General features: G+C 43.9%; 1 protein-coding gene across 3 annotated transcripts; it reads left to right on the forward strand.

Annotated features, from left to right (window-relative positions):
- On the forward strand, positions 1 to 25,273 carry MINPP1 (multiple inositol-polyphosphate phosphatase 1). 3 transcript variants are annotated; one of them, XR_014586871.1, is made up of 6 exons: positions 1 to 592; positions 889 to 1,077; positions 1,982 to 2,079; positions 3,894 to 4,027; positions 21,234 to 22,317; positions 23,814 to 25,273. XR_014586871.1 is itself a non-coding variant. In XM_083844505.1 (5 exons), the coding sequence occupies exons 1-5, from the start codon at positions 46 to 48 to the stop codon at positions 21,631 to 21,633; spliced, it is 1,368 nt and encodes a 455-aa protein (XP_083700631.1). In that variant the 5' UTR covers positions 1 to 45; the 3' UTR covers positions 21,634 to 25,273. The 3 variants fall into 3 exon arrangements, 1 of the variants encoding a protein (XP_083700631.1); XR_014586872.1 differs by having other exon boundaries at positions 24,210 to 25,273; XM_083844505.1 differs by having other exon boundaries at positions 21,234 to 25,273.
- The last annotated feature ends 430 nt before the right edge of the window (positions 25,274 to 25,703 follow it).

Below are 25,703 nucleotides of genomic sequence, written 5' to 3' on the forward strand. Positions count from 1 at the left end.
GGCGGCGGCCGCCCGCCCGCTCCTCCTCTTCCTGCAGCCGCCGCCATGGCGCCGCGCCGCGCTGCCGCCTGCCTCCTGCCGCTGCTGATGGCCGCGGCGGCGAGCGCGGGGCTCGGCGGCTACTTCGGCACCAAGTCCCGCTACGAGGAGGTGAACCCGCACCTGGCGGAGGACCCGCTGTCCCTGGGGCCCGTCGCCGCCGGGGCGCGGCTGCCCGCCGCCTGCGCCCCGCTGCAGCTCCGCGCCCTGCTCCGCCACGGCACCCGCTACCCCACGGCCGGGCAGATCCGCCGCCTGGCCGAGCTGCACGGCCGCCTCCGCCGCCGCCCGGCCGCCGCCGCCGCCGCCTGCCCCGCCGCCGCCGCCCTGGCCGCCTGGCAGATGTGGTACGAGGAGAGCCTCGACGGGCGGCTGGCGCCGCAGGGCCGCCGCGACATGGAGCACCTGGCCCGCCGCCTCGCCGCCCGCTTCCCCGCGCTCTTCGCCGCCCGCCGCCGCCTGGCGCTGGCCAGCAGCTCCAAGCACCGCTGCCTGCAGAGCGGCGCCGCCTTCCGCCGCGGCCTCGGGCCCTCCCTCAGCCTCGGCGGCGACGGTGAGCCCGCCCGCCGCCTCCCGCGGAGCGCCGGGGCTGCGGGGGCTGGGGGGGCGCCGCGGCCCGCGCCGCCCCGCTCGGGGCTGAGGGAGCCGCCAGGCCGGCCCCGGGCGGAGGCGGCGCCCCCCGGCCCCCTCGGGGACAGCGGCGGCCGTCGGGTGTCGCGGCCGCCCGCGGCCTTCCGCCAGCCGCCCCTTCGTGGGCAGCGGGACCCCGGCGCTGCAGCGCAGCCTCCCCGTCGCTGGTCGCTGGCCGGGGGAAGGAGCGCCGCGCTGAGAACGGGTTTTTGCTTTCAGAGTCGGAGATTGAAGTGAACGACGCCTTGATGAGGTTTTTTGATCACTGCGACAAGTTCATAGCCTTCGTGGAGGAGAACGACACAGCAATGCACCAAGTGGATGCCTTCAAAGAGGGGCCTGAGATGAGGAAGGTTTTGGAAAAGGTAGCAAGTGCCTTGTGTTTGCCAGTGGAGGAGTTAAACGCAGGTAATGAGTGCCTGTTTCATGTCAGTACAGGGCTGAGTCTGACTGAAAAGAATTCCAAAACGCTTTGTAGTTACGCAGAGTAGGAAACTTTAAATATGTGCTAAACTAGGCTAGTCGCAGTGATGAGGAATGAAATGCATGAGGTGTACGAAATGTGCGTCAGTGTTGCAATAGCGAATGCTTGTTAGTCAACAGTCAAAACACCTTTCAAAATATCTTTCTTACTATGGTACAGGTGATGCCATCTTTACCTTTGTCTTAAGGGATATGACGTTATGTTTTTAGCGCTTCTTTTGTAAAACATGTTACAATTCAAACACCCAAATAACCCATGGGAAAGGTGGACCTGTACGTCCACATCGCACCTTCACTTGCCCAGAAAAGAAGTGCCAGGTTTTCCGCTGTGGTTAAATGGTGGGGGAGCCCTCAGAAGTAGGCACACTGCTCTCCTCTCCAGCATCCCCCTAACGACGCAATCCCAAAGCTGCAGCACTCTGCTACGTAAACTCAGCTATTAATGCAGAGCTTGAGTAGTGATAGCCAAAGACTGCTCTGCATTAAGCAGACACTTCCCACCCACTCTTGCATCTTTTGTGGTGATAAGGACACACCAGCAATCAACACCTGTAGCATGTTCATCAGCAGGTGTACAGTGTTAGGTGTGGAATGTGCTCTGTTTTTTCCCCCCTCCTGCCAAATGTAATGTGAAGACTTGCAGTCTGAATTTGGTTTCTGCACAATAACGGTTGAAAACTTTTTTTTTTTGTTTGGCGCTTGGCCTTTGGACTGGTGATTGTTTTCATCGCTAACTTGTAATTACCTCTAGTTTAGGGGAAAGTTGGGAGAAAGTTGCTAGTTCTGTAGTGGTGGTTTATCTTATTCTGGTTTCTTGGATTTATTGCAGATCTTGTTCAAGTGGCTTTTCTCACCTGCTCATATGAGCTGGCTATAAAAAATGTGACCTCCCCATGGTGTTCGCTCTTCAGTGAAGAGGATGCCAAGGTAGGTGCTAAATGTAGAGGGGAGAGAGATTTGAGAAGCCTTCAAAAGATGTCTTAATGTTCAGATATGATCCTTTGCAAAGTCAGAAGTTATAAGTTCTGTGCCCCTTGTTCTTCAACCTATTGAAGAGCTTCTTTGGTCCACAAAGAACTCTGGATCAATCTAACAGTGGGACTGAAATACCCTTCTTCATTCCGACTTAAATACTGATGCAGCTTTGATTCATCCTGATTAAAATGTTTTGTGTTTTTTTTTTTTCCATTGCACTTAATTCATATAATGCCTTTTTTTCCGTAACACCTGAAATGTTGTGGACAACTGTGTTTTGCATATAATACTTTTGTATGATAAAATGCCTCGATTCTAGAGGACAGCAAATGAGGTCTCATAGATCCTCTAAGACTTCTTTTTAGCTGGTTTTGGTGACCATCAGATCTCTAAACCTAATGCCTGTCAATAAAGCTTGTAGAACTTGGATAAATATGAATTGCTTTGGATTCCCCTTTTTCTAGAGTTCTTTGGGTCAAGAGAGATGGGGATTAAGGGCGATGATGTTTATTTAGCACTCCAGAACATGTGGTAAGGTCCCTGCAGAGGCTCTAAAGTAAGCTTAGCAGCCCTGGAGAAGAGGGAGGACCTCTGCATAGACAGACGTGAGGTAGACATAAGGGTAGGCAATGGAGTCAGGAGGTAAGTGGCCACCTCTCAAAAAGGAGGTGGGTTAGCATGGACTTGTGCCGAGACCTGTCCCATTCACCTTTTCTATAAGTAACTTAGCAGAGAGGTGGGAAAATTTGCTGATTAAACAGAATTACTTGGGATATTAACAATATGGGGTGTTTGAAAAGCTTTGCAGATGGACCCTGCAAGGTTGAATTGCCCAGCAGTACAGTGGCAGATGGTGTTCAGTGTAAAATGATGCAATGGGATAAGAAGATAAAACTTTGTTTAGGTGGCAGGTACTCAGATCAATTTTTTGCCACTTAGAAGTGAAATTTTGGTGCTGTAAATACATGAAAATGGCAGGTCAGCTACAATGGACTTAATGAATAAAAATTAAAAAGAATTTTAATGCTTATAAGAAAGGGAATAGAGAAAAACAAGGAGAGCTTCATGTGCTCTTACATAAATCTAAGATGCAGTTCTCTCTTGAGATGTATGTGGTTTTGGTCTCCCACATCTCAAAGAGGACAGAATATGACAAACTACTGAAGCAATGGAGTTGTTTCCATTTGAAGAATGATTAATTAAGCCGAGGATCTTTGACCTTCATAAAATTTTCAACTGCAAATCAGAAATGCTACAGTGGTGGATAGTGATTGTCTTGTCATGTACAGTAACTAAAAGGTAACAAATAAAGCTAGCAGGAGGTTCCAATGAGACTTTTTTTTTTTCCACATTTAGAAGCCAATCTGCAGGATACTGTTAAGGCTAAAACTTGATACGTTGAAAAGGGAAATTGTGCTGCTCTGGGGGAGAATCTACTGAAGTCTATTAAATTTCTAGAAAACCAACTAATTGCTTAAAGCCCTGGGCTAAAAATTACTGCAGTGTGGGGAAACGTGTGTGCCATTTTCCCTAGCCCTGATTCTGAGCAGGGTTGCACACAAGATGCTGAATCTGGTGGCTCTTCGGTCTGATCATTGTGTCAGGTTTCATGCAGAAACAGTTTGAGCTGGAACCTTGTTTTTTATTTTATTTTATTTTTCAAAGAATTGTTTATTTCATGCAGTGTGCTGTAGCGTCATTGCTCTGTGTTGTGTTTTTTTTCTACTTTGTGCAGTAGTAAAAATTTGTGAACTGTGTAACTTCAGGTACTGGAATACTTGAATGACCTGAAGCAATACTGGAAGAGAGGATATGGCTATGACATCAATAGTCGCTCCAGCTGCATTTTGTTCCAAGATATCTTCCAGCAGTTGGACAAAGCGGTGGAAGAGAGCAAAAGGTAAATTTAAAAAAAAAAAAAAAGGTCTTTTGTGTTGATTGCAAGCTTTCTGTGATCAATCCTGAGTTGAATTTAGTGCGAATAGAAGTAAAACATTTCCAAACGTAACGATGTTAGGAGAGTTTGGTTTAGGAGAATTTGTAATGGAGAAAATCAAATGCTTAATAGAGCAGTATTACTGTAAAGAGTATATATATTTTTTCTTCCATTGATGTTCTTGTGCACAACAAATTTATTTCCATATTTTAACCTATTGATCTGCACAGGCCTCCAAGGGACAGCCAATTATTGTGTCTGACAATGGTATTCTGTGTGTCCTGCACAGTTTGAGGAGAGGCCATTGAGTTAAAACAATGAACTTTCTGTTCAAAAAGTCTTCATTAAAAAACATTTGTGGTGCAAATGGGAGGACTCTGTGTTGGAAAAAGTCCCCGTGATACATTCTGTTTTCTCGTTATTTAAGCTCTTTGGCATGAAAATCTTTCTTTCTTTCTACATGTGTTTGATTTGAATCTCTTGCACTATTAAAGCTTTCTGTTCAGATTAAACATGCTTAAATGTAATTACAGAAAAATAATTAGACCAAATCAGTCCAAATACTTGGTGACTCTAGAGCAGAACCACTGGTTGCAGAATCCACAAGTCTTGAGCTGTAACAGCAAACCAGCCTTTGTCATGCCTGCTTCTTTTTAACTACAGAAGGGCAAACTTCAGGTGGTATACTCAGTGCCTTGTAGAAACAGGAGAAGGACTCTTCAGTCCTGAAGTTGTTGTAAATGCCTTGGGTTGTTGCATGGATCTAAAACTAGTGATTTAGCCAGCCAGTCTGAGAACTCTTTCCTGCATATTTGGTTTCACATCCTTATTCTTCTACAGCAAAACCGCCATTTGGGAGCAACATTGTAGGTGTAGGAAGATGTTAGACATTACAAGTAACTATTAGTAGACTTAAAGACACCACAAGCATCTTCAAAGGATGGTGGTCTGACAAAGTGGTTTGTATTCATGTAGTTATGTGATTTGACAACAGTTATCCTGTGTCAGTGGAGGAAGAATAGCAGTGGTACTCCTTCCGCTAAGTTGTGCAGCCCTCGAAAAAGCCTTTCTAGTGCCATGGGTGTAACTGCCCTTACGCTTCCATACAAATTAAAGATGGGATGCCTGTGCTGTTTTTGTATATTGTTTAGTCCTATCAGCTGGTATCAGTCAGCAGTAGCGATCTGTTGTGGCCTGGAGAAAACAGCGTAGAAAACAAAGGCTTCAATTACAGTTTGAGATGTTTGTGTCACAGAATTACGTGCATTTGCTTTCACGTCCCAGTAATACATTTTTTGAGAGCTGCTTTAGGTTTAAATACAGTGCCTTTGTATGAGAATTAATTTACAACCTGTGTGAATGCTTGTAATTCAAACAGAGGAATTACAAATTCATTGCTTAGTGATCAACCACGTGAATTAGTACCTCAGTAGGTAAGTGTGGAAATGTTTACCAAAGTACATAAAATCGAGGACATGATATCAAGGTTGTATAAATATTGTATGCCTTTAGATAGTTTGTAGGAATCAATTTATGAGTAACTGTAACTTATAATAAGCAAATTCAGCTTTGAATTGCAAATATTAGTTATATGCAGCAGAAGTTCTTGCATTCCTAGCATCCTTGGGACTTTACTTCTAAATTTAGTATATTAAAGTAGATCTACGTAATACCCAGCAGAAAAATACTATTTTTTTTAATATATATATTTCAGAAAGAAAAGCATGAGTCACTGATGTCTGAGGATGTATGTATGGATTTTTTTGCTTGATAACACTTTAGAAAGCACTTTCTTTCCTTTCAGTTGTCAGATTGAAATTACAAGTAGCATTGACATTTTGGAGTAGAGGAGTGATCCATACAGTTGTGGATTCTCCCTCCTTGGAGATCTTCAAAGGCCACCATGGCACAGTCCTGGGCAAGCTGCTCTGGGTGTTCTGTGATGCTGATCATTTCACAGCAGAGAGGACTGCAAAGAAGTTGTGTTCCTTCAGATGTTTGCCAACTGAGGATCCAAGTTAGATGTGAGCAGTGATAGAAGAACCATGTGTTAATTCAATTGAAGCATAATTCTCAAACTCAGGCTTGGCTTTTTTGCTGTGCTTCCATGTTGGATGCAGAGAGATGCGCTGTGTTGATCACCAGAGTGTGGAGTTGCAGGAATGTGGAAGTCATGCTTTGTACACAGCATGGTTTCTTTGATCTAAAGTGGAGTTCTCTCTCGGCAAAACAATCCAAGTACTATCTATCTTAATTACTTTCTGGGATTCACATAGAAAATCCGACTGAGGTGTCCTTTTTAACAGAGTATCAGCTTAGTAAAGCGGGAATTGAAAATGCCTTTTGAGATCTACATGCAGGCTTTTTCAATGCTAGCATCCATGTTGGTTCCTTGATCCTGCTCTAATGGTTATGTGAGCTCCAGGAAGGGGCTGTCCGCGGCTAGAGGTGAGGGCTGAGGTGGGCAGCATGTGGCCCTCTACCTTTCTGAATCAGTGCTGTGCTGTGCACCAGCCAGCACAAAGGAGACAACCCTGTTCATTTTGCCATGAACAGGTTAAAATGCAGCAGTTGCAAGCATGAAATAAGGTTGGTTTTGGGGACTAGTTGCTGTGGGGGAAAGGTGGGCAGCAGGAAGTGGCTGGTGATGGCAACCCCTCTGCGGCCAAGCTGGCTTAAGACATTGTGCTTTCAAATGATTGTGTTGGCATTTGGAAATCCAAGGCTGTCAGAGTCAGTGATCCCTCTCGTTTTGATAGTGGTAGAGTCAAAGCCATGGTTATGCTAGATTGCCCTTTAAATAAACCTTCCCTGCATCCTTCCTTCAGCCTACTAGGGAGCTAAATAAAAAATGCATTAGGCCGCAGGTCATTAGCATCCAGCTGCGAACAGATTGACAGGCACACTGCTGTGATTGCCTCTGTCGTATGCTGTGTCTCTGCCTCTATGAAGACAGAAAGTAAGAACTGGGAATAAGAAGATGAAGTGCAGGTTAAAAGAAAAGCAGACAAGCAAAACCCTTAAGACCCTTCCGCCTTTCTGAAAAGTGAAAAATAACTTCTTAACATAGCTTGACTCGTGTGAGGAGAACAATCAGTTTTGTTTGCTTTTAGTGTATTTACTCCTTGAACACTGACAGCCTTTCAATCCTTAAATTACATTGACTACTTATAAAGTAGCTGTGTGCGTTTTAACTGTGTATAAGATATCCCTGTTAGATTAATAATACTAATATTTAAGAAAAAGTCGTAGTTGACAAAATCCATATCTGCACTTGTGATTTATTGAGAAGTAGATTAGCAGTCCCTAAATTACAAGAGCAGAGCCTGGGGGAAGAGCAGGCGTTAGAGGCAGCGTGCTAAAGGACAGAGACAGTTTCCTCCTGCCTTTCGGCTTTGGCTGCACAAGCTCAGTCACAGCGTGTCAGTCTCTTTGTTGTGTTGCTGCCCCAGAGGGAAGCAGGTAGAGAGTTCGTGTGTGTGTAATGAATGGGAACCCTAAAAATCTTGCAGAATTCACAGCTTGGTGAGCAGTCTGTTTACTGCATCCCTTCCTAAGTGGTAACTGAAAACTTCCGCAGTGCCTTGTACAGAAGGAGCATGTAACCCCATCCCACGACATCAGGTGGCAGTCTTAAAGCACTGAAGACTTGATCTGAATTGGATATCCTGTGCATTTAAAGCTATATGGACAATCTGTCACCGCCAATGGAGAACAGCTTGTATCTCTCGTGGTCTAAAGAGCAGAGTTGCAATTAATGCTTTTTCACCTAAGGAAAGAGACTTATCCAGGATCCTGCAGCAATTTGAGAGTACAGCTGAGAACAAGAAACCATAGAAATGAAAAATATGCCTGCATTTTTAACAGTAGAAAATACTTGGTTGTGCATGTGCCGGTTGCTTTTTATTTTTAGTGGTACAGTGCAACAGGTTAAATACATCTGCAGCAGTTTATTGCTCAGAAAAAGAACCTGTGTGGTGATGAAATGTTGTCTCATTTAGCTGTGTCAAACACCGATTTTAACTCTGTTTTGTTCTGCAACTGTAAGAATAATTTTACTTCCAGAACCTTATCTTTGCTCCAGGTTCTCCCGTCTTTCTGAAAAGTTTAATTTGGGCTATCCAGAAGCAGAAGGGGGAGCATTTCTGTTCCAGCAAGAAGTTAGAGCATCTGAATTTGCCAGTCTGCTCTAGTTTTGTCAGTGGAGAATGGTGCTGGCAGCTCTGCATTTTATTGCATACTTGAAATACTTATTTTTAGTAGTTTTGTCCTGTTTTCATTCCTAGTCACAGCTGAATTAAAAAGAGAGTTCTTACTGTAACCCTGTTTCTTCCGTGAAGCTTTTCTTGACCTTGCAATCTGATTGTTCACCAGCCTTCAAGTTATTTGCCTAATTTGTCACCTTGTTAAAGCTCACTCTTCTTTCTTCTGGAGAAAACATCTGCTGGTGATTAGTCTACCCTTAAGAAAATTACGAAAATCTCTCCGATTTTCAAGATTTTGACTATAAGACCATCAGAGAGTTGGCATTTGCTGAGCCACCTGAGTTACAACTTTAGTGTCTTGGACTTGAATGTCTAGCGTCATTTCAGATGCACAGCGTTATCTGACTTTTATCCTACTTGCCAGCCTTTTAGGGATACTTTTTATATGAAGGTATCTGCAGTATTAATAAACATCTGTGGCTATTAAGTCCCACCATCAATTTGCAGTGAAAAAGTTTTGGACATTTGAGGATCTTTAATATCATATATATTCCCAGAGAACAGTTGTCTTAAACCACCAGTATTCTCCACTGTGTAGGTCTTGCTGTGCAGCAAGGTGGCTGTGAAGGCTGTGAAAGGGATTTTCACTGTAGACTTACTCTCGTCAACTGTCCCCATCCAGAGGGCCATTGGAAAGATACTGCAGTACCTGTCGGTGCTCAGGAGCTGGGGCCTGATGCTGTGTTTACTGATAGTTGTACTAGTGACCACCTACTGTCAGCACACTCGTGCAGGGACCCTATTCTTCTGCATCCTCAGTAGCAATAGAATGTAAATGTCCAATAAAGGTTAATTCTTTGGTAGAAAACATCTTTTCCTCAAGACCTTACCACCATTGCAATAGGGTCTTCCAGGATGACATTCCTCCATACCTTTTCGCCTGTCTGTAAGGAAATGTAGTAGTCACGTTTCTAGGGTGAGGTCAGGGGCTCTATTCCTTAAAAATCATCTTAATTAAAAAAAAAAAATGTATCATAGGAGTTGACTGTAGCTTTAAACCAGGTGAGTTGTGCTGAAATGGCATAGTTGAGCAGTTGTCCGAGTCCATAAAGCACTGTGTTTTTGTGAAGAGAGAAGAACTGAATTCTTCCCAAGCCTGCCTGTTACAGATAAGAAAAACAACCAGGCTATGCAACTATGTGGCAAGGAAGCCCATGGGGTAATATTCTTCCCTAACCTGCTTTTTTTTTTTTTTTTCCCTTCTGGAGTCTTATTGAAAGTGTCCCTACTTCTCATTATAAGTAGAAGGTGTTGTACCTGCAAAACTGCCAGGTAGCAATGCATATGTTCATGCCCACTTGCTGTTGTGCTGCTGTGTAAGAATCCGTGCAAGGTTGCTATTAACCAGACAGTGTTTTTTTTGAAGTTATTTGTTCAATTTGCCAGAGCTGTGGTTATGGGGTAGGCTTTGACAACGGTATAAAGAGGAGCAATCAGTGAGTAGCTCTTTGCCTTGGAAGAAGCTTTGAGTTCCTTGTGGCACATCTGTGGGACCCAGCATGTCTCCAACCAGTGAAGAGGAGCATCTGGAGACCCACACCATTTAGGATAGGTGCAGAACGTCAAAATCGTAATTAGGAGAGAAGCATTTTGTTGCTGTTGCTTTGGAGCATTCCTCAAGTGTTTGATACGTTCTCAACTCAGCATCAGTTGTGCAAGTTGTGGATAGTTAAAGGCCAAAACCTGTTAAGATTTTCCCTCCTAGCATGGTGCTGATGGTAGGAATAACCGTACCCTGAATCTCTTCTGTCCCTCTTGATTGCTCCAGCAACTTTTCAATCTGTTAGCCAAGCTTCACGGTAGTCTAGAAGGTGTGTGTACTGCTCTGCCAATAGGATCTGTGCGTGTTGGTGAGAAATCAGTGTTTTGGTAGTTACTGCAATATGAAGCTGCTAATCTTAGACAAATGCAGCAACCTCAATAGTTACACAGTTGAGCAAGGGAGGGTTTGAAAAGTTGGTTGTGGTATAATTTGCATATCAAAGAATCACCCAGGTTGGAAGAGACCTCCAAGATCACCTAGCCCAACCTCTGACCTAACACTAACAAGTCCCCCACTAAACCATATCACTAAGCTCTACATCTAAACATCTTTTCAAGATGTTTAGAGCTTTAGCAGGATTGGTGGGAAAAGGGAGTCATGCAGACTCAAATCCCCTTGAAAGTGCCTGGAGACTCTAACCCACAGGCTTCTGGAAGGGACATGAGAGAGACCTTCCAGATCGGATGTTTCAGGGTCTATCCAGCTCCAATGGTGCAGTCATCTGATGCCTGGAGAAATTCAGGTCTCACGTTGCACCTCAGATCACAGAATCAAAGAATCACAGAATCACAGAATCACCTAGGTTGGAAGAGACCTCCAAGATCACCTAGCCCAACCTCTGACCTCCACTAAACTGTATCACTAAGCTCTACATCTAAATGTCTTTTCAAGACCTGCAGGGATGGTGACTCAACCACTTCCCTGGGCAGCCCATTCCAATGCCTAACAACCCTTTCAGTAAAGAAGTTCTTCCTAATATCCAACCTAAACCTCCCCTGGTGCAACTGTATCCCATTCCCCTCCCCCCCCCAAAAATGAAGCACTCACACAACCCCTGAGAATCGGCAAGAGCTGTTTATTGCCGGGACATCTTGCAGGCAGGCCTGCGGGACGTCTGTGGTGTTTGGTGGCTCCAAGCTAATGCTTGCGATGGAGCCTGAGCAACGAGTAGGGGGCTCGCCGGGCACTCCTGCGATGCTGTTGGTGCTCTCGGATGGCAGAGCACAAAGACATGCCGCAGTAGTCCCAGGCCTGTCCCGGCAGAGGTGGATCCACTTCCATCCGTTCCTCCACATCTGGTGGATCCAGCTCCATGGGCTCCACGGTGTTGGGCAGAAGGCTAAGCCAGTCCTTGCCCGGGACTGCCCAAACGGGATGCCTTCAGTCCGGAATGTTCTCAGGCCAGGGTGCCTAACCAGGGGGTCGTCCAGTCCCACGCCTCGGTCCCAAACCACTGTCGGCTTGATTGTCATGCATGGGTCCGACGCTGCCCTCTGGTTTACGGCCATTACTGGGTCCCGCACTGTGCTCCGGACTATGGGCATGCCTCTGCTCCCCGCAGCTGTCTGCCCGATGCTCCCGCCTTTGCCCCACGTCACCGTTGCTCCTATGGTAAGGCCCAGGCCCCCTGTCGCTGGGTGTGTGAGGGGCCGGCCTGTTCCCCGCATCGTTGCGGTGCCAATGGTACCGCCTGTGTGTGTCTGTGGGCTGGGCGCCAGAGGTCCCTTGGGCACTGGTGTCCCTTGTGCCGCCGGCGCTATCCCTCCGCCCACGACACATCTCCTTCTGCTCAGGTGCATTCCTTCTTGGTGCCTCACCGGACGGCATCGCCGTCCTCGCACACCAAGGAGGCCTGCTGCTCGCCTTGCTCTTCTAGTCTTCCTCCTGCCGCACAAGCTGGCAGTCAGAGGGCCCAGATGCTCAGCGAATGCTGGGCCAGCTGCAGGGGGCCTGTTTTATAGGGCCCGCAGCAAAGGCGGGGCAGTGGTGGCCACTGTGACCTCAGCAAGCCTCTGTGATGGAGTGGCCCACGCGTGGCCAAAGGCGGCTGTGTTGGGAGTGGCCTGGAAGATGCCCTCACGTGGACAAGGAGGAGGGCTGGTGGGCTGAGGGCCCCTTATCTGGGGCTGGCTTCCCCGGGCCATTTGGCTTGCCAGAGAGAAAGGCTGCCCCTCGGCCACGGGGACTGCCCTGCACCTCCCATCCTGTGCCCTGGGTTTATTTTTAACCCTGTTTTTTAGGCAATTTCATTCTATTCTTTACGGAAAAGAACAGAAGCAAGGTGCATCTTCAGCCCTAATTCCCATGTGCGCTTTGTGCGCCGAGTGAAGAATTTATTCGTCACGTCACATCTCATCTAAATCTCCCCTCCATTTACTCAAAGCCATTATTCCTGGTTCCATGGCCACACTCCCTGACAGAGGCCCTCTCCAGCTTTCTTCTAGGCCACTTTCATGGGTACATATAGGTGGCAAAACAGCAGAACCTAGCAAATTGCATCCTGATCTACCTGGTACCACACATTCCACATGAAGTTTTCCAGATCAGGCTCTAGCCTCTCATCAGTGTAACACAGAATCATTAAGGTTGGAAAAGACCTTCAGGATCATCTGGTCCAACCATCACCCTGCTACTAATGTCACCCTCTAAAGGATGTCCCTACGCACCAGGTCCAACCTTTCCTTGAACACCCCCAGGGACAGTGACGCCACCACTTTCCCGGGCAACCCATTCCAATGCCTGACTGCTCTTTCTGAGAAGAAATGCCTCCTACTTGTTTTAATTGTTGCAGAGCAGTGATTACACTGAGTCAAGGACTTTCCAGCTTCTCACACTGCCCTGCCAGCCAGGAGGCTCGGGGTGCAGCGGGAGCTGGGAGGGGACAGAAGCAGGACAGCTGGCCCCAGCTGGCCAAAGGGGAATTCCGTACCATGCTGGACAACTAATGTGGGGTGGCTGGCTGGGGGACGGGAGGGGTACCGGCTGCTCAGGGATAGGCTGGGCATCTGCCTCTTTCTTCATTTTCTACATGACAACCACAGGCTCACCAATTCTGCTCTGGCAGTATTTCACTCTTCCTTCTAAATGGGTTCTGCTGTGCCATGCTCACACATCACTTTGACAGCTCCGCATGTGGTGTTTTCCCAAGCGGCACCGTAATCCAGGGCATGGCACCGCATCCACCAGCCGGCTGCGGGAATGGCAAGAGCAGCGGTTCACTAGCACCTAACATAATCACTCCTGGGCCAGAACTAGGCAGCTGCTGGGTAGTTATCATGAGTTAAGGAACAATTTCTGCAATAGCAACAGCTACCGTAACTGGACTTCCTTAGTACTCTGTCTCAGGCTAAGGGCTAAACAGCTGTTGGACAAAGGAAAAGACTTTAATTTCTAGTTTAGTTATATGGGACGTTACGGCATATCCATCTAAGAAAATAATTTAACAAAGCTAGTCCTTTTTTGGCAGAGATCTGCACACATAATACAAGAGCTACTAAGAGGCCAGATGAAGTACATTTTCACCACACTTCCACAAAGAAAAGCTTAACTTAATCATTCAAGGGTAAAGTAACCAACAGTCTAACATTTGCAGCATTAGAATGCATTAGCTAGGTCTTTTGTGTTTCCTGGTTTTATTAGGTTTTATTACCAGATCATCAGCTATTCACTAAAGCTGTTTTATACTTTTTCTTCTAGCTTCAGATATTAAATGTTTGCCTTTCTTGCTCCAAAAGAGAACGTAAAATACCTGTTACTATCTGTACTGTCCAAATGGGTTTCTAGAAGGCTCTTCAAACTGGGGGGTACGCTTTCTGGAGCCATCTCAGTGTTTACAGTATGTGGCTAATGCTTCAAAAGACTAAGCTTTTGCACACATTGCTAAATATTTGGTGGTTTCCTCCAAGACTACCCAGGTTCTAGGTATTTAAATGTGTTTGTGTATATATATATATAGATATATATATGTGTATAGATATATATAGATATCTATATCTGTGTTTGAACTTAGTTCAAGGTTGAAGGTGATCTTTGTAGTTACACCAGGCGGAGCCATAATGTAAACAGCTTAATTTAACAATTTATTGATAGCTTTTATTATTCTCTGTTACTTCCCTCCCTCTCTGCAGGTCAGTTCACAACAGGAATGATAAGTTTTCTGTCGTCATCTAGTAGTAAATACTGTGCCTTAATTGCTCCTTTCAAAATGATGATTCAGTATAAACCAATTCAGTATGTGATCTGAAAACCATTATCTGTTCACAACTGTTTTTTATCGTATATAGGAAGGGAACGGAACAAAAAGTTTCCATGTATTCAGTAGAAACTATACCTGCATTTAAAAAAAAAAACAAAAGTTGCTTGGATCCGAATTGTTCAGTGACTTCTTTCAGTAAGACTCTTGTTTAGTGCTGTGCATTTCTGCAGCGCAGGCGCTCTACTCTCTGGCTGCATCAGCAGGTTCAGGAGGTCCTGCAGCCCTTGGTGGTGGCTGTAAACTAGTGTGTTCAGTCACCCACCCAGTGGCAGAGGGCTGCGGCACACAAACATAACATTTCAGCCGTGGTATTTGCATTATTTGAAGTGCACGGCATGAGCTGGGGCAGCTGTGGGGTGCAAGGTGGCCCTTGCAGAGCCGGCTCAGAGGTGTCGGTGAATACGTACCTTACTAAAACAGAGTTGCTTGACTTGAGAATACGTGTATGTGCTGGGTGAATGCGTTGCTCAAATAACATGTTCTTTTCACACAACAGCATGGCAGCTCTACAGGTGGATAGACTGTACAGCTTACATTAGGGGACCTGAAACATACTCAGGTCTTGCTTTCATTTTCAGAAAACCAAAGAAATGGGATAATGTTCACTAATAAAACAAGAATGTCTCTAATAGCTTGGCCTTGGCACTTCATACCATATTGCATGTTTGTTTTTTATTGCTTCGTCTTTCAAAGACAGGGCTTCTGACATGCTTAAGGGGTGCTTTTGGGGAAAGCAGGTGGAGACGTGAAAGTCTCCGTAGGTGCGTGCAGTGTGTTCACAGCATCCCTGTGCCAGGATTTCTGAAGCATGTGCATGGTTGCTGGCTTCTCCCAGATCCTGGGGTAGTCCAGGGGACTTGCCCTGTGAAAGCGTATCTTCATCCATCTGCCTGGACCTAGGAGTCTAAAGTATTGCTTATGCCTTTCAAATATTAATCTCAGATTAATTGCCTAATATTTGCACACTCAGAATTGCTCTAAAAAAGATAACTCAGCATTTTCGTAGTCATAGCCTTTTATCTAAGGAATTCAAAAACAAGCAAAAAAAAAAACACACTCCTTGGCAATTAACATAAAAATATTTAGCATCGGTGTGCTGCTGATACCATAATGCATTTAATCTCAGAGGTCCTTAAGAAGGTGAGAGGTGAGTTCATTTGGAAAGGAGCATTTGAAACTACAGAAGCTATGATGTTAAACACAGTGAAGCTTAGGTAGCTTTGGGTGATTAGCTCTTGTGGAACTAGATATGGGCTGTTGCTGTTTAATGAGGATTTTAAATGAGTTTTGGGTATTCTTGTCAGCTTCTCAAGCTTGCCTTTGCTATGAAGGGGCTCGTGTACGTTCTTGCTGGACAAGAAGAAAATGTTCATCTTGTCAGTGTTTGTGAGGGCATATTGTGTTGGTACTCATTCTGAAAATGAAGGAGCACAGCAGTCTGTTCTACTATTTAAGGTGAAGTTTTGACACAGGAGGGCTTAATACCGTTTAACAGATTTTTCTTCTTCTCCCAACTGGTAATACCACTCAGAGCAACACCTCTGAGTATTTCTGCTGCTTCTGACTCTCACCACTGCCCCAGCATTCCCTGGTCTCTTCTGTTCACTTGCAGATTTAGGGTTCCTCCTGCTGTTTTTTTTCCAGAAATAATTCACTGAGGAAGGTGGTAGGGGTGGAAAATTCATCCCGTAGCTGAAAATACAGGCGTTTGAGTCCTTCATCCTCACTTTTGTGTTGGGGTGGAGATAAGGACAGAATGTGGTCTAAGATTTCTTGTTCAACGGTTGTTAAAACTCTTCTTTGAAGTTACTGGGGGAATTTTTACATGAGGTTTTTAAGGTTGGCCAGGTAAGTGTTGCTGCAGGAAATGTTTCTTCTTATCCCGCTATCTCTTGGGGTTTGCCTCTAGCCAAAAGTCATGTTAGTGTTTAGGAAAGGAACTTTGCTTAAAAGAAAGGTCATTTCTTCCATACCTAAGGTCCTTCAGTAGTCTTAAAAGAGTAGGAACAGTCTAGTGTTGAGGATGGGTGTGCTGAGGCACAAGATTCAGGGTTAAACCCAAGTCTGCCATGAAGAAGGAGAACTGGAAGTTGCCTGAATGATAAATCCCATATCCATGCTTCTCCACAGGGCTCTTTTTTTCCATGGCTAAACTTAGTTTTCAGGATTGTACTGATGAGCATTCAGTAACTTCTTCATTTTCAGCAGTGGTCAGACTTCAAAGGTTACAGCGAGGGCAGTTCAGTAGCAGAAGACCCCACATCTCATGAATGACCTCTGCTCCTGTTCTGCCCAGTGAGAGCTACTTGTGCTCTGCTGGAAGTTCCTCGTAAAATGAATATGAAACCTATCTCCGGCAATGACCTTGAGACAACCTCTAAATATTTTATTGCGAAGTTTTATGTGCAGTCTCTTCACGTCACTTGAAAGTTGGAAACTTTGGACATTTTTTTTTCTACTGGTCAGTGTGCTTTTCCAAGTCATTGACTACTGCAGTAAGGGGGGGAAAAAGTGGCATGGAGTATCATTAGCAGTTACTTGAGTATGATGCAAAGAACTTTGTCTGCCACTGTTAAGTGATACTGAGTAATTAGTTGTTCATAAAGAATATTGTGTGTGGAGATCTCAGGCCTTCGTTTCAGAATTTTATTAGCTTGTGCTACTGTTTGAATTTATCGGTGTTGTACTGATTGCGTTGTGTGCTCCCGTTTGGACTTTATCAGAAATGTCTGGGCAATAATAACCTTTGCTCATGTTCCAAAGAGGCACTCTTTACTGATTTCACCGTAATTAAAAATATTACTGTTTGTGTTTTAACCTTGATGGTGATTTTTATTGTTATCATTAGATAGTACGAAACCTCAGTCTGAACTGGAGTCATGACCACAGAGATTGAACAGGGAGTGCTCGAGTAGTCCTAGACAGAAATCAAATATCCAGTGCTGGTGAGAAACCAAGGAGGTTGTCAGTTACACTGTGTTGAAGAGGTTCTTGAAATCACAGGATTGTATAATATAAGGAAATAGCTTCAATCCTTATAAAAAAAAAAATAATATGCTGGGATGGCTGTCAATGGGAGAAGTTTGTTTCACCTCCCAAGTGCTGTGACCTTTCAGCATGAGGATTTCAGAAGGTGAAGAGTTGAAATAAAATCTTGAGTTACAGTGAGCATGACTGCCTTGTTTGTTCCATGTTTTGTCTTCATGAGCTTTTCTTTCCTTGTTCTTTAAAACTTCACTCTGATGTGTGCAACTATGTGTAAGCATGTATGTTATAACTTGTTTTACTGTTTCGGAAGTGTATGTTTCACTGTTCTGGTTTAAAACACAAAATGAAACAAGAAGCTACCCACGTTTTTGTGGTTTACTCTCATTCTAGAATTGCTGACAGCATCAACTGGAAAGTAAAGCCAAATCTTGCTGTAAAGCCAGCATGGCTGGCCACAGCGTTAAATGCATTTTTCTTAGCATGTCTGATGTTTGGGGGTGTGTATGTGAAATCCAGTCCTGGTGGAATCAGCAATGCCTACATAATAGTAACACTTGTTTTGGAGACTTCAGCAGCATATGTACATTATTAGCTTCCCTGCTTAGTAAACTCTGAGATAGGAACCACTACACTTAGAAACAGGCACGCGCCTAAGGGTGTGCTGCTGGGACACAGTGCAGCCGTACCAAGTTGCCAGGGCCGTGTGGTATTCACCCAAGAGTGCTAAGAGAAGTGGGACAAAATGGCTGAAACGGCAACCAGTGTGCAGTGGTTTCAACCAAGAAGCTTCTGGGGGCTGGCAGGTGTGATGATTTAAAAAACAGTAAATAAAGGGTAAATGAAGAAGCATTTCCAGGAGAGAATCAGAATCAGAGGCCAATCTAACGGAAATAACACTAGAGGCTAGCATGAATAGGCACCTTGATGTACCGGAGTAGTGTCAGTATGGTTCTTTGAAAAGAAAACATCTCGTGGAGCTCTGGGGAAGGATCAGCAAGCATACCAACAGGGTGACCTGGGAGGTACAGTCTAGATTTCCAAAAAATATTTCAATGGTTTCCTTACCCAAAGAAATCAAGCAGCCTGGAGCTAAGGGGGAAGGTCTTTACATGGGTACAAAAGAAGAATAAAAGTGCAAGAAATGGAGCGTAGGGATAGATGATCGATTTTACTGGGAGAGGCAGGTCACCGGTGGAGATATATCTGCAAGGATATCTGGGCCGCTTAGCATGTTATAAATGACTGGGAAAAAGAGGTGAGAAGTTAAGTGGCATTGCAAATGCAGCACATTTATTCAAGATAAAAACTAGATAAGGCAAGTAGTTCTCACTAGGGAGAATTGTAGGAGGATCTTATCAGACCGACTGGACTTGAAAATTGCAGATCTGGCCCAGTCTTCTGAACTGGAAATCGTAGGAGGCCAGAGGAATATCCTTCTGTCTTCTCTAGGCATGCATTTTTGGTTGCTGTTCTCATTCATTGACTGACAGGAGGGATGTGAATGTATCCTAAAAACTAGTAAGACTTCCATAGAGATGTGTGTGGAGTGGGGGGATGTAAGTGGACTGGTCAAATGAGCAAAAGGAGAGAACAAAGAAAGGAGGAAGAAGGAAGGAGAAAGCGATTGAAGGATACAAAAGCTTTACAAGTTGAAAATGAAGTAGTCAGAGGGGAGGGTCATGAATAAAAAGGGGAGAAATGCAGGCAGGATCTCTGGTTCTGGAGGAGCTGGAAGAGGGGCTTTGGTGAGTGGACACTTTTTCATGTAGCAAAGAGACGGGTGAAAAACCTTCTGTGATTGTAACGCTTCTTTTGAACGGGAAGCAGGCAGGCTTCTGCATTTTCTTCCCCCCCCTTTTTTTTTTTTTTTTTTTTGAGAGAGAGAGAGAGGCTGTGCCTAAGGGATGAGTGTGTGCATTGACATATGTGCATGTCTAAGGAGGACAGGCAGAAGGGTGGCCAGGGAGCAGGGCTGTGCAAGGTGTGTTTCACACTGCACAAACACCATGGCTCTACTGAGCAGGTCACACAGAGCCCATCCTGAAGTCCTGCCAGTCTGGTCAGAGTTCTTATCTGCAGGTAAGCCCCCCTGGTTAAACATTTTCAGTTGCTTCAGGCTTTGGCTTCGAGCAGAGGAAACACCTCCTTTCCAGGCCAATCAAGATGTGCCTCATCTGTGGGTGGACTTCACTGGCAGCTGGTGAGCAGGAGTGCTGCCAGATGTCACCTTTTGTCTCACGAAAGCTAAATGAGTATTTACACATGCTAGAGCCAGCGACCTGGGCTTCCCAGGGCCGCTTGGAGATGGCTCCAAGAAGCCATCGTCTTTCTCTGCAGCACAGGGCAGATGTTCATGTTGGCTGATGCTTCCTCATGCTGCAAGCCAGCTCTTACCTGTCCTTTGGTTGAACAGCACGGAACATCTTATCTAACAAACTGCCTTCTTGTTAGCCTGTGTTAGTGGTTTGAATCATCATCTTAATCTGCTGGCCTGTGTGCTAAGGGAGTGGAATCCTTTTGGTGAGCAAGTATTCCCAAGAATCAGCAATAGCAGTAGACCTGCTTATAAATGGCACTAATAAATTGTGGAGGGAAATTTTTTTTTTCCTTCCAACCGGTGGTATGCTAGCCACCTGTAAACCGAGATACCTTCCAAAGAGTTGAACTGTATTACAGGGAAAAACAATTGTCACTATGTTGTTAAAGCATGGTTCTTGTTTTAGCACGATATGCATTGGTGGTCATCGAGACAGGCAAGAAAAACTCTCTTTCAAGTCCTGTGCCAGTGTTTGTGCGCCAGGGAGAAAAGCAGCTTGCGTGTTAAGGCACTAATTTGTTTGCCGTGCAGGCAATCAGCGGGTTGTGGTTACGTCAGAGGGAAGTGGGGGTTTACTGTAATTAATCTGCGGATAAGTTTGTGCTTAGGTGTAATTTTCAGCTTGAAACTGAACTGTCACTTACCCTGTATGAGAGCAATCGGAAAAGCTTTTACTCCTCAAATCTAGCAAAATTAATGCTAAAACCCTTGAAACTTTCCAGGTCTGAAATGGTGATAATCCATGGGCTTCTCTTCACTACACCTAGGATTAATTTCGGAAGAAGCTTATTAAAAAGACTTAAAAAAAATCTTAATCACTTTAAGTATTTAGAATAGTTAAAGAAAAATACTGTGTTTCAGTAATAAATCATTTGTCTTTGTGAATGAGTTCTCTTCATAGTTCATTATATTTTGTCATTTGGTTACTTTTTGCATCTCATTTGCCAGGGAATAACAAAAAAAACCTTACTGACTAATTATTCCTATTAAACGCACCTCAGCAGCCTAGGAAAAGATGTTAGATTTTAGTCACGGGCTTGTATTAAAGCAAATCTTTTAAACCTGTTGTGCTTATTTGTTTAAAATAAAGTAAAATCTCAGGCAGTTTTTCCAAGCAGCCTGTGATGGGAGAATGGTTACACGTGTTCACAAAGGATCTGTGCTAAGGAAATTTTGAGTAACGGGATGTCCTCGAGCCTTCCTGTGTGCTGACAGTAGAGAGACACTCCAGTCGCATCAGGTGAAGGGCTAGGTTTGTTTTGCGTGTTAACAAAGCCTTCCAGATTCACTGCCCTTCTCTAAATCCCTGATGGGAAGAGGCAGTGCTTTTGAAAAACGTATTTCATCACAAACCAGTATATCAGCTGTACTGTGCTCAAGGGATCTTTCCATACCTGAGGAGAGCACAAGTAACTGGTTTTACACAGGAACTCCGAGCGATATCCTGAGTGTATGGGTGCACACCATTAATCTGGCTTTTGCTTTTGTTTCCCATATTTGTATTACGCTCTAACTGTAGTCTAATTGCGTTTATTGCAAATTCCTACATTCTGTGTAAGATCCAATAGCTTAATGTGGGTCAAAACATAGGTTAGAGAGCTCAGGTGCTTTTATTTAAAAAAAAAAAAAAAGCCTGTAGTGTACTGAAATTCTCGAACAGGTTCTTATCGCGCATTGGAGTAAAACAAGTTCAAAGTCTGCTTCTTTAAGCCTTTGCTGCTGACAGCTGTGGTGTTGGTACATTTGTTTTGAAGCACAGGTTCTTGCTGATCCTTTGCTCTTTTTGTTTTTTCTTTTATTAGTTCAAAACCCATTTCTTCACCTTTGATTGTACAAGTTGGGCATGCAGAGACACTTCAGCCACTGCTTGCTCTTATGGGTTTCTTCAAAGATGACGAGCCTCTCAGGGCAAACAACTACATCAGGCAAGCGCATCGGAAATTTCGCACTGGCCGGATTGTGCCTTATGCAGCCAACCTGGTATTTGTGCTTTACCACTGTGATCAAGTGAAAACCTCTAAAGAGGAGTATCAAGTGCAGATGTTGTTGAATGAAAAGCTGATGCCGTTTCATCACTCAAATGAAACCATCTCTACTTACGCAGACTTCAAGGACTATTACAAGGACATCCTTCAAAACTGTCACTTCAAAGAAGTGTGTGAGTTGCCAAAGGTTAATATTACTGCCATTGACGAACTTTGAGGGAATGGAATGGAGTGGATGTTTTGGAAATCACTCTCACTTCTCTTCAACAGAGGTTGCGAACAAGCACTTTCTATGGTTTGCTGCTGCTGTGTGGACTTTCTAAACTTGCAGATTTGATAGCCGTTACTTCCCTGGGTTGTCTTGGTCAGCTGAATGCACTGTTTGTTTATTACATAAGAAAAAGTACAAAAGCAAATTCTGTAACAGGAATGTCACTGAGTATTTGTAACAAATGTGATGCAAGATGAAGCGTACCTGTATGTTTATGTGTACAAATAAGAAATTTCCTAGGTCATTCCTCTTATGAATGTGCTGTAGATAGATTTAAGAGCTGGGACAATATTTTATTTTGTCAGAGCTGAAGGTGCTTGAACTGATTCAGTATTGCTTTGCATTGCCTTGTTTGTTAGCTGTTGTTTTCCTATGTCAGGCATGAAATAATCCAAATCTGTGAGCTTTTTTGTTCCTTTTCCTGAGCCTCTAGGAGGGAGAGGGTACAAACTCCTTCTCCACAGCTGACCAACTTCTCCCTGGACAGCACCACGTGAACATCTCAGTTGGGGACTGAAAGCAGAAGGACTTGATATGTTCCTGTGTGCATTATCTGCCTGAAAAGGGCCAACGATTTACAGTTCTTAAAGTCCTCATCGACCCATCCAGCATAGCAAGTTAGCCAGCAGGGTAAGTAAGTTCTCAACAAGAAGGAGCTGGGGAAGAGAGAGGGAGTGGGAAATAGCCACTTTTCCTTTGAAGTGCTCTGGGATATTCAGCAGTTGGTCTCTCAGCTCTCTGGTGTTTCCTTTTACTTGACACCATCAATTCCTTGTGTTAAATGTTTGGGCTGGGGCATTCAGGGTAGGCTCTGTTAGGGGTTTGAACATCTCGGTCCTCCTCGTATGCTGGCAGTTTTCTTAGGGCCTCTGGTTGGAAGGGACCTCTGGAGGTCTCCAGTCCATCTTGCTTGAAACAGGATTATTGCTAACCCCAAATCTGGGCAAGCTTCTGACTTTGAAAGGTATCTGTCTGAGACCTGAGTTCTGCTAGCATTAAAGCACCAAACCTGGTATCACTTACGTAGGCCTTCTGTATTTGATATGCCAGCTTGTTCTTGAAATAAAGCTGGTTTTAAAGAAGTGAATTGCATAAAGGTACCGGTGATCTTTGAGAGTGTCTGCACTTAATGCAGGTTTACTTGCTGCTGAAAAATATAGAGTATTTTAGAGTACTACAGTAAAGCAGAAAAAGGAATAATGAAGATAATTGTCCAGAAATGCCTGAAATAAAAAAAGCAAGACAAGTTAAAATCCCTTCATTGTCCCTAAGGGAACAGCTGGGTGAACAAGCTGTCCCAAAACAAATGAGGGTGTGGTTTTATGGTGCTGGCAGCTCCTGCAATGAGCACTTGCACCCTATAACGAGTGCTCCAGAGCTCAGCCCATAAAGTGAGGGGTAGTTTGCTGTGTTCACTGGGGAGGGGGGTGAAGGGGTGGCATAAGTGGTTACAGCAGGGTATTGCATGCAATATAAACATTTATACCCTCATTTACTTCAGGGTAGCCTCACCTGCAGAACTGAGAACTTAACTGCTGAAAAAAAAAAAAAGAGAGAGAGAGAAAGAAACCAGGAGTGGTTCACAATTTAGAAATTAAACTAAGTTTGCAGTGTTTTTTTTTGTTGTTGTTGTTGTTTTTTTTCCTAGAGGATTTAGGCTTCTGTCACTTGTTTTTATGTAGCCGTATTAAACAAACAAACAAAAAAATCTGAGTTTACACATCTGTAAGTTAAGGAACAATTGAAAACCTGTTTTTTAGAGTATCATTTCACCAGTGAAATGATTGTGATGACTTTTTTCATCTGTTTTTGCTGTCATAGCTTAAGTTAGGGGCTCTCCTTACAGTGTGACACAGAAACTTGTTTCGTTAGTGCACTGACTTCTATGGAGACCGTGGCTCTGCTCACTGAAGATACTCATAAAAAATGGTGAATATTTTAGCATAAATATCCTGGTAAAATACTTGTGTATTTTAGCTCTGTGGATCTGTTTCTGAAATAGGTGAATGGCTAGGGAGGAAATCAGTACTTAAACACACATAAGAATATAGGTCAGGATAATTGTCGGCAGCAGCATAAAAAGTTTTACTGCTGTTTTATATCAGCTTTATGTGTCTCCTTTTTAGCATGATCCTGCTTTGAGACTGAGTCAATTGATCATAAGGGGCATCTGCCACAGTAATTTTGAACTTTATTGCGGGACAATGTTTGAGGCAAGCTACGAAGAATAAACCTTGTTTAAAGGCAGTAAAGTTTGGTAAATAGCAGATGTAAGATTGAGAAAATTCACCTTTGAACAATTTTTTGTGGATGAGTCATCCTATTCTGTGATGAGTCATGATAAGAACAGAAGGGATGAAAGCCTGACTGCTGGAGATGAATGGAAGATTTGCATTTGTCGGTTTTGTGTTGGATTGATTTTACCCATCCTATTTGTTAAAAGATAAGGCTGCCTTCTTTGCAGAGGAAGAATACATTACCCTCTTTTTTTTTCTTTTTTTTCTTTTTTTATCATGTGCCAGACAAGGTGGAAGAACCAAATAATCCCTTCTGTAGTGAAACATAATTTGCTTCTGCATTACAGTTGATAGTATGATAAATAAATATTGGGCAAGGGACTTACTGGATGACTCTTCAGAAGATGTTCCCTATTTTGCCTAGGAGTACAGGTCCACTGTATCTCTTACATAATGGATGTATCTTCAGTGGCTATCACCAATTAACTGAGGAGAAACATGTGCCATTTGGTTTGTACGGGTCTGTATTTACAGGCTGCACTGACTCACTCAGCTGGCGTAACTAGAGGCTGAATGTGGAAACTTGGCACAACTGTAGCAACAGGAGCGTTTGGACCTGTGTATATGTGCTAGGCACTTGCCCATGTGACTAATTCTCACTGCTAGGGATGTGACTTCAGGATGACCCTGTTATTACAAAAAAAAAAAAAAAGGCAAAACGCACACACAGAGCAAAACAACCAAAAATACATGTGTACGTCTAAAAAGGAAAACTGAAACAGATCAAAGCATTTCCCTAAAGTTGGCACTAGCTCAGTGAGCAGGGTGTGAAGAGGCTACCACATCTAATGGCACCGCAAGTTACCACATCCTGAAAAAGCCCTGCATGGAAAACGATGCTTTCTCTTCCCTCACGCATCTCTGACAGAACACCTCATCTCAGTCCTCCCGTGAAGACTCCGTTTGTAACTTTACTCAAACTGGAACCTTTCATTTATGAAAAATACTGAGAGTGTTCTTGGACACTGGCATTGAATGCATTTGAAATATATTTAATTTTGCTATATGTCTAAAGCTTTACTAATGTTTCTGGCAAACTCATTTTTCCTTCTTTTTAAGTACTGTTACTGTAATTCTGGTAAGCATGGAGCTGCCTAATCGCTGTACGCGACAAGAATTTGTGATAATGTGGGACTAACTGGATGCATTTTGAGAACTTGTTTTGGATTTTTAGTGCTGTGAAATAAAACTGCACACTTTCTTCATCTGTTTTATCAGCAATAATAATAACGTGATCTGTAGCATCATGGCTGTGTTCTGCTTCAAATACATTTGGTAAGTTGCTATTACTTGCACTGGTGTCTCTGGTTATTTTGAATCTTCACATTGCTAAGTGATTACTATTAAAATATCTCAATTAGCTTTTTACTTCCTCAGTTTGAGGTGAGTGAATACTAACTCTAGTTTCCTGGAGCCCTGATTTAAAAAAAAACAGTGATAGCTTCCTGACAAGCTTTTCACAGATACTACTGTACTCTGCAAAATGTGTAGAAATATCTTGTGTTTTGAAGTGCAGTGAACATTACACATATTTTTGTGCTTCCAGAATCTGCTGCAGTATTATTTTTCTAGACATTATGACCCACTCAATAAGAAATCGAAGCTGTTGATTTGATAAAGAAGAATTGCAAACATACATCATGCGGTACTTTCTAACCTGTCCTTTCTTGTAGGTATTTAGCAACAGATCCTTATTATTGAGTATCCATTAGTTACTTA

This window comes from Anser anser (assembly GCF_964211835.1).
Source record: "Anser anser genome assembly, chromosome: 7".
In the NCBI taxonomy this organism is placed as follows: Eukaryota; Metazoa; Chordata; class Aves; order Anseriformes; family Anatidae; genus Anser; species Anser anser.

Bases quoted from the DNA above. Each gene is read 5' to 3' on its own strand.
- MINPP1 (XM_083844505.1), top strand. From the start codon at position 46: ATGGCGCCGCGCCGCGCTGCCGCCTGCCTCCTGCCGCTGCTGATGGCC. The intron at 1,078-1,981 runs GTAATGAGTGCC...GATTTATTGCAG, and splicing joins AGTGGAGGAGTTAAACGCAG to ATCTTGTTCAAGTGGCTTTT. The intron at 4,028-21,233 runs GTAAATTTAAAA...TTCTTTTATTAG, and splicing joins GCGGTGGAAGAGAGCAAAAG to TTCAAAACCCATTTCTTCAC.